Below are 8,690 nucleotides of genomic sequence, written 5' to 3' on the forward strand. Positions count from 1 at the left end.
ATAGCGACCTGACGCTATGAATAGCTGCTACAGATAGTCGAACGGGGGCAAGAGGCTGCGTTATTAGCACGGTGGACCTTCCCCTCAAAACGTGGACAATAATGAGGAAAAAAAGGAAACCAAGACTCTTAGGATTCAAAAAATGTTTCCTCACAAACGCTATGGATGGCACAGAGGATGACATGGTGTAGGAGCAAGATGGGATCACTGTTCATGAATGCAGGAGGCACCAGAACTAAACCAATTCATTAATGATGAGTTTGACAGCAATGCACCAAAGGTAGGTATGATGGATATTTTTCAGATTGGAGATGAGTCAGATGCTTTTTTAGAAGGCTTGGCCAAGGATGTGTAATGTAGTAGATAAACTGCACTCTGCACAAACGTTTTATTGCAATATTTAATGCAAAAATGTTTCAGTTAAACAGTGTTAAATAGTTTATTTATTTAAGAATGTAATATGTGTTATCAACAGTATTAATAAAATGTTGAGCTATCGTTGAACATTTATTTGAGTTGGTTGAGGGATTCTGTTCTGACAACTGCAGGGACCAGGAGAATTGTGTTGTGTGGCCTGTCCCGGGATATATATTACCGCTGCATCAGTACATGGACAATGATTACCATTATTGATTGTTGTACAGATGTTTTTTTTTTAAAACATTGCTAGTACAAACAATAAAAATACATACCCATCAAAATAGAAATACAGATGATTCCTAATATTTTGAGCATATAGATACCAGCAAATTGGTGGTGCACATTGTACATTGGTAGAAGGGGTTTCCTGATTTTTTTTTTCTTTTTTTTTAAGGTCAACTCTGGGGGTGCGCATTGTACTTCAGGACGCATTATACTTGAGAAATTACATTGAAAAAATTTTCGTGCCAATACAAAAAAAAAACCAGATGTGAAATGTCTTCTTTGAACTTTACTGTCAGCCATATAACCTACATGAGACTAAATTTTATAGCACATAAAGAGAATCTTGGAAATGTTTTTTGACGCAGATTTCTTTTCCTGCTACCTGCAGATGGAATGTTGCGGCTGGAATGGTCAAGGTGACTGGAATGGAAACGTGGTGATCATCAACATTCTCAGCTTCTATTTCCCTGCTCATGCCACAACATCTCCCTTGTGACTGGAAACATCTCCGAGAGTGGATTCTGTGAGGCTCTGACACCTGACTGGCCCGTATATGACAAGGTAACATATTTTTGGGTATTCTCACTTGAAATAATAGCGGGGGTGAAATTCATAGTGAACTCATCTTGGGGTGTTCTCTTCAGGGTTGTGCTCGGAGCGTGGAAAATTGGCTCCTCACTAACATTGGGGTTGTGCTGGGAATCTCCATTGCAGTTGCTTTTATTGAGGTACACATGACCACTCACCTTTTCAATGATCTGTTCTTCACTGTTCATTTGTTCTTGGGGTTGCATTAGCATAATGCATCTGGGCTTAGCTTGGGGACAGGATCATTGACTCCTGCATAGGCAAAGCCCCAAACTTTCCAAGTCCTCTCTCCATTCTTCAGTCGTGTACACAAACAAGAAAAGGAAAATTAACTCATATAATCAGTATTGCTTACAATGTTTTTATGAAATAGTGGTGGTACATTGAAGTGGAACAGCTTTTAAGAATAGGATTTATTCTTTGGCGGCACGGTGGAGCAGCTGGAATGCGTTGGCCTCACAGTTCTGAGGTCCCGGGTTCAATCCTGGACCCGCCTGTGTGGAGTTTGCAGGTTGTCCCAATGCCTGTGTGGGTTTTCTCCGGGCACTCCAGTTTCCTCCCACATCCCAGAAACATGCAACATTAATTGGACACTCTAAATTGGTTGCCCCTAGGCGTGATTGTGAGTGCGGCTGTTAGTCTGGATGTGCCTTGTGATTGGGTGGAAACCAGTTCAGGGTGTACCCCACCTCCTGGCCGTTGAAAGCTGGGATGGGCTCCAGCACGCCCCACGACCCTTGTGAGGATAAGCAGCTAAGAAAATGGATGGATGGATTTATTTTTTTGTCTAACATCATACCATTCTGAAAGTGTTGTAAATTTGAGCTATCAGTGGCTTTTTCCAGTGGTTCCCAACCTTTTTTTTTGTGTACCTCTGAACAATTTTGTCATATCATGAGTACCCCCTCACTCATACGTGTTGAAGTAGAACTGAAAGCCAATGATTATTGAATCAAAACTTTTCTTTTTAATATAAATTTTTAATTCTCATCTTAAAATATTCTTAAGTCAAACACAAAAGTAAAAAAAATCTTCTTAAAATAAAAAAATAATCAAATGAAAATCAATTATAAATCTGCCTTTGTTATATAAAATATAACTGTTATAACATTTACTGAGTGTTATATAAACCCTCTCCTGAACCTTGATTGAGTTAGATTTTTTTAGACTGGTCCTGTTCAGCTACAGTACATTCCTTCGGCAAACCCTGCTCTAGATTAACCAATTTTGTGCTTGAATCGGATCAGCAACCACAAATCGCTTTTAAAACAAATTGTTTCATCCTTACATAAAAGTGATTTGTTTTTTTCCTGAAATTTTCATTTTTTGAAGTTTAAATATTTGTCTGAAGGTTTGTGTTTAAAAAAAAAAGTTTATTTAGAACTAGGCCTCTTCCTCTCAGCCATTTTGGGAATGCAAGGCTCAAATTAAGTGGTCTTACATCGCTCTTTGCGGATCGAAATTTGCTATTTTCCCATCATAGAACACGTTGAAAAACCAAATTGCACATCACAAATGGTTAGCAGTCCTCGACTTATGCAGGGATGCGACAATGTCATTGTTGAAGCGAAGATTGATTGCTTGCGCAACAAGGGCAGAGCTTAATTGATGAGAAAAATACAAGCATAAAAGACAGAAAAGAGCAATAGTGTGGTAGCATTTCATAGTGTAATCGAAGGTGGGCAGCCGTGATATGTAAGGTTTTAACAAGGACCTTTTTCTTTGCTGAAGATGTCAAGTTCAACTCCTGAATTGCAGCAAAACACACTATATAGGGGAGTTTATATTTGAAAACTTTCCTCCCCCGATGTATAAATGCTCGGCTACGGTGTGTTCAACCATCATACTATCCATCTTTGTTTATTATAAACAAATAATTCATTGGCTGCTGCCCCCACTCATGTTTACATCGCAGGTGGTGAGTGCGCAAGGTTCATTCAGGCATAAATGGGAGTGAATGTTCTTTTGTACTACAGTACCTAACTGTGTAATTAATTGGAAAATTATTTGTATTATAATAGCTAATTCAGAACACTGTCCAATCATATGGTTTTAAAATTAATTGATTTTATTCAGTTATACAAGGATAGAATAAATACTTTGTTGATATAGTCAGCCACAGCTGCAAGGAATGTTCCGTTGTTCCTTTCACCATCATTCCTGTCATACTGTATTCCATGTTTTTATTTGGACACGAAGGACAAAAATCTGTTTTTTGTTTTGTCTCATCTAAAAAAAAAAAAAAGTTTTTCCTAATTTTTTTCTTTTCTTTTAGATGATAGGGACAAAACTGCAGCTTGCTACTTGTGTGCAGTGAATGAGTGGCAATATGGGGACATAGAAAGCCAGTAATTTGAGGATGATATGCTGTCAGCAGCACACATACATCAATTATCCAAACCGCTTATCCTCACAATGGTTGCGGGAGTGCTGGAGTCTATCCCAGCTATCTTCGAGGGGCAGGTGGGGTACATCCAGAACTGTTTCCTAGCCAATCGCAGGACATATTGAGACAAACAATCATTTGCACTCTCAGATCTACAGATGACAGGGTAGAGTCTTCCTACTCTCTACAGTAAATAACTTCACCAGCGATTATATGACAGAACTGCCATATTCAGATTCAAGCTCCTTCCTGTAACAGAAAACTCTAAGTATTTAATGAGTTTCAAGCGAGGGGGATCTGCTGTCCTAGATGTCATCAACGCCAACAGATTTCTTCACGTGATTACTTATTTTGTTTTTTGACAGCTGCTGGGCATGATTCTGGTCATCTGCTTGTGCAAAAGCATTCAGAGGGAAGACTACACCAAAGTGCCAAAGTACTAAAGTTCACCACACTCAGTTTTAAGCTAATACACAATTTTTCCACTCAATTCTAGGTTAAATGTTTGGTTCAAATGTAAAATGATGTTGGAATATTTAGTTGAATACTTCTTATGAGGTATATTTTTCTCAGACCAGTCTTGCTTGAAGCACTTTAAAAAGTTTTTGCTTTTTAAAGTTTTGATCGAAGAGTAATGTTGCAAATGTTTTGACTGGTTTAGTGGAACCTGGAGGAGTTGGAAGGGTGACATTGCAGAATTATGTAGTAAAGTAATGTCAGTGATTGATCCTGTTCATTGCTGAAAGGAGTGTTAATTAGTGATGCTTCCCATAACCGTTGAATACCCGAATGTATTGTATCTCACTTGTTTTATCTGGTTCAAAGACAACATTGTTTTGGGATATCTTGACTGTTATCTCACTTGTTTTTCTAGTCAAGAGGTCTCGACCGTTTCACACTCACTTGTTATCTGGTTCAAAGACGAACATTGTTGTGGGATATCTTGATTGTTATGTTTCTCAGAGCCTGAAAGACACACTTAGGTGTCAAATGTAAATTGACTACAATTGTTGCGGCGCCAGGTGGGACGGGTAGGCCACCCGCCCTTTCTTTCGCACGCAACTGAAAAGTATAATAGAGAGATGCAGAGTACAAACAGGTAGAGTCTGCTGCGGGTTTCGTACGAACGCCCAGCTGGTTGACAAAGCGGACCTCTATCTGGGTGACGGCTCTCCACCTTCTCGGCATAGGTCAGGGGCTCATATGATTGATTTCACGCAATGTCAACCGTGTTTTGAGAACTTGCATTTGGTCAAAATAAATATGCCAGTTATTGAGGCTAAATAGCATTTGGGAACGTTGGTCTTTTGTTGAGTGTCATCTTTGTCTCCTGAGCGCCGACCAGCACCGATCCTTTCAATAAAACAATTGCCTTTTTAAGGTTTGTTTTAGCTTTTTCACATTTTTATTTTGGAAGATTCAGCAGTTGATTTACACAGCTATCATATTCCACAATTTGGATTTTTTTTTTAATATACGTAAACCAGCTTTGTGTATGATTATTTTATTAGTTTGTATATATTTTGATTTATTTCTTTTTGTTTACTTTACTCTAAGTTCTTCCGTGTTTATCAATGCAAGCTGGTTACTTGTACTTTCAAAAATGTATTTTCATTCTTTTATACTGAAACGTTTTTGGCTATTGCAGAAGTAATGTGATACTAAAGAGAAACATTTGTAATTCTTTTCCAATGATATGACTCAATTTGTCTTGGGTGAAGAAGAATATTTTTAAACAGAATTTTTGACTGGAAAATGTTAGGAGACAAAATATGCTTTTAATCTTGCCACAAGGAAAGTATGCAGAAAAGATTTATCTCTTTTTAAACTTTCTTTTGGCTTGTCCCGTTATGGGTAGGTATGAGATGAGATGAATGCTCATATTTGTTTGTCATAGATTTTACGACAGATGCCCTTCCTGACACAACCCCTCTTGGGGAGTGGAGGTCCCAGTGAGAAAGGAACTCACAACCCCTGGTTTACCAAACCAATGCTCTAACCACTGAGCTATTTTGAAATTCTTCAACACTGAAGTTTTTTGCAATCCGATTTCAACTTTCATGTGAGAATGTGTTTATATGTAAACATTTTTGTCATTAAATACTTGACTTTGTACAGCAAGTATATAAAATAAAAGCCTTTATCAAACCTGTAATGTTTTGCTTAAAGGTATGTGTATTTTGTAACAATGTGGACAGCTAAATAAGCGTATCTTGGTAAATTTGAACTCACAACATCCATTGTATTCTGTTTCTTTTGCCAATAAAGTAATTATAATTGGATGAAGTCAAACATTCGCTACTTTGTAATGTGTCCAACATAAATGAATGGTTTTCCCGAGACATCACACACTGCCATGTTGTGAAGGTTGACACATTTTGTTCTGGACCGGTGATAATCGAGTGTTTGAATAGAAAAGCCTCCTGATCTCAACTGCCAAAATGGTGGAGAAACAACAACTTATGATGTGATCAAAAACTACAATTATTTTTCTTTTGAGAAAAACACCGCATTCACCATGATGGAAACTTCTCTTTATAAACAGGACAACTGCCCACAATTGAGCAATTTCTTTCCAAAATCTATACCAAATGTTTTTTGTGAAACATGTTTTCTACGTCATTGGTTGTTCAAGTAAAAGAATGGGGGTGGGGATGTGAACCCTTTGGAATTTGTTAAATTTTTTTCATAAATTGGTCATAAAATGTGGTCTCTTCATTTCACATTTTCAGTGGATCGGTCATGCCAAGAGGTATCAAGTACCCATTTATCAATCCATCCATCCATTTTCTTAGCCGCTTATCCTCACAAGCCTATCCCTGCTGTCGACGGGCAGGAAGCAGTGTCCCCCCCAACCCTAGTCTGTCTGGTGACCTTTTCTCGGTTTTATAGACTAATTTCTCTATTCAATAGGGACTAGTATTCTCGAGGTTTGGTTCTTCCACAGTCATCCAGACCCGCAAATTCACTCATTCCTCATGAGTGTGTGAGTTTCCTACTTACCAGAGATGTCTTTACTTCCTTGTTTTGGCTTCTCATCAAACCTCAGCCTCCAGACACAAAGCTGAGACCCAGTCCCGGAAAGGTTCACAAATGCCGTGGCCATGGTCTTTGCCTGGACGTCGACTCAGCCCCTGGAAACCTCTGGTATGTTGAGGCCTGGCTCGAAGGACCAAGTAAATGTTAGGTTTACCAATTTACCAATTAGACATTCATTAAACAGGACAAAAAAGGAAGCAAAGACACCAGTTCAAGTCTCTCGATGAGAGATGAGAGGAACTGTCTCATACAATTCACTACTGCATTCTTTGATTATTCCCTCCTCAGCACCTGTATTTATTTAGTTTCAAAAGGCCCCTTATTTACATGGATGTTACAAAAAGGAGACAGGCGAGCAAAACAGTTGGAAACAAAGTGTACTTGTTGTTCATCTGTGTGTGTCCATGTGTGGTCATCATTTCTTGAACAGACAACAGGTGTTCCTGGTTCTAACAGTTCTGATGATTAGATGTTCTTGTGCTAGCTCCTGTTAAGCGTCTGCCGTGTTATCTAAAGCAGAGAAAAGACATTTCTTTATTTGAAGCAGATGTATGATAATTATATTCACAATTATTCCTCCACATGGGTGACCCTACCAAGGGCTTGAAGTCCCAGACAACTTAGCCCTGGCTACAGAAACTACCTCGATGATCCTAGGATCCTCAGGACACACAAACCTCTCCACCACGATAAGGTGACAGCTTCAGGAGCGGATTAATATTAATATTATTATTATTATCCATCTATCCATCTTCTGAGCCACTTACCTTCACGAGGGTCGCGGGAGTGCTGGAGCCAATCCCAGCTGTCATCAGGCAGGAGGCAGGGTACACTCTGAACTGGTCGCCAGCCAATAGCAGGGCCATGGAAACCGAAAACAGTCACACTCACAAACACACATAGGGGAAATTTCGAGTCTCCAATTAATGCATGTTTTGAGGGATGTTGGAGGAAACCGGAGTGCCTGGAGAAAACCCACGCAGCATGGGGAGAACATGCAAACTCCACACAGGAGGGGCTGAGTTTGAACCCCGGTCCTCAGAATTGTGAGGCCAACACTTTACACTGCTCCACTATGCAACTGTCACGGACGAGACTCGGGGGTGGACCCAAATGCACGACTCAGGTGAGAGGTAAGCAGTGCGGAATAAGCCTTTATTCGTTCCAATGTCGGTTACCAGGGAGTCAGTCCAAACAAGCAGCAAGATCAGTAACGGCAGGCTTACGGGGTAGGTCGGGAGACAGGCGTTGGTCGGTACACGGGAGGTAGACGTTAGGAGTACGGTAGTGCGGGAACGAGGCATGAGAGGCAACGATCTAGCAGAGTAATAGTCGTCCCCCGGGTCCTATATGTACTGGGTCTTAATCAAAGGTCATGAGGCGCAGGTGTGCACCTTCAGATTAGCTGGCCACGCCCAGCCCTGGCTGGAATCCAGGAGCATGACAGCAACATATATATAGTATTTAAAATGAAAAGTGACAACTTTCAGCTTCATTGTAGACCAGACTGTGAGATGGTTTACCGCATTGCACGGCTGACGTCATACAAGTAAATGCTTCTTCCCGCCCTTCAATCACCCACAGTTTACCATTTAAACTGTTGTGTAATCTTGCCACTTTTTCTTGGTCTTCACATCCATATTATGGTGGTGGGTGCAATGATGTGTCTATTTGTATGTACGCAATATCAAATAGCCACAGCTATCCATCCATCCTTCCATCCATCCATCCATCCATCCCTCAAGAATCTTTAGAGAAGTGTACTGGAAATGTACTGCTGCCCCATTGTGCTGTCTATTATTATGATTGTTTTATATACACAACCCACTGAGATCACATAATAGCATAATAATTATAATCACATTTATCATCACTCTAAGGCAGGGGTATGGAACCTATGGCTCGCGAGCCATATCTGACTCTTTTGATGGTTGCATATGGCTCACAGAGCTGTCATAACGACATACTATACATGTCATTTCTGTCACGTTGGCAACACAAATGAGTCAGAGACAGTTTGTCCCAGTGGGGT

General features: G+C 40.0%; 1 protein-coding gene and 1 long non-coding RNA gene across 4 annotated transcripts in view; one reads left to right on the forward strand and one right to left on the reverse strand.

The window, feature by feature from the left end:
* Positions 1-4,908, forward strand: part of LOC133498671 (CD82 antigen-like) — a 70,965-nt gene extending 66,057 nt beyond the window's left edge. The window contains 4 exon segments of the mRNA XM_061815841.1: positions 1,034-1,091; positions 1,094-1,206; positions 1,290-1,373; positions 3,985-4,908. Of these exon segments, the coding sequence (XP_061671825.1) occupies positions 1,034-1,091; positions 1,094-1,206; positions 1,290-1,373; positions 3,985-4,062 (333 nt within the window). The 3' untranslated portion in view covers positions 4,063-4,908.
* Positions 1,387-8,038, reverse strand: LOC133498672 (uncharacterized). 3 transcript variants are annotated; one of them, XR_009794430.1, is made up of 4 exons: positions 7,885-8,038; positions 7,040-7,168; positions 6,623-6,778; positions 1,387-1,789 (listed from the first exon to the last, which is right to left on the reverse strand). It is a non-coding gene; the product is annotated as an uncharacterized LOC133498672 (long non-coding RNA). The 3 variants fall into 3 exon arrangements; XR_009794432.1 differs by having other exon boundaries at positions 1,389-1,528; positions 1,616-1,789; positions 6,623-7,168; XR_009794431.1 differs by having other exon boundaries at positions 6,623-7,168.
* Between the last annotated feature and the right edge of the window lie 652 nt (positions 8,039-8,690).

The sequence above is a fragment of the Syngnathoides biaculeatus genome, chromosome 3 (assembly GCF_019802595.1).
Source record: "Syngnathoides biaculeatus isolate LvHL_M chromosome 3, ASM1980259v1, whole genome shotgun sequence".
NCBI classification, from domain to species: domain Eukaryota; kingdom Metazoa; phylum Chordata; class Actinopteri; order Syngnathiformes; family Syngnathidae; genus Syngnathoides; species Syngnathoides biaculeatus.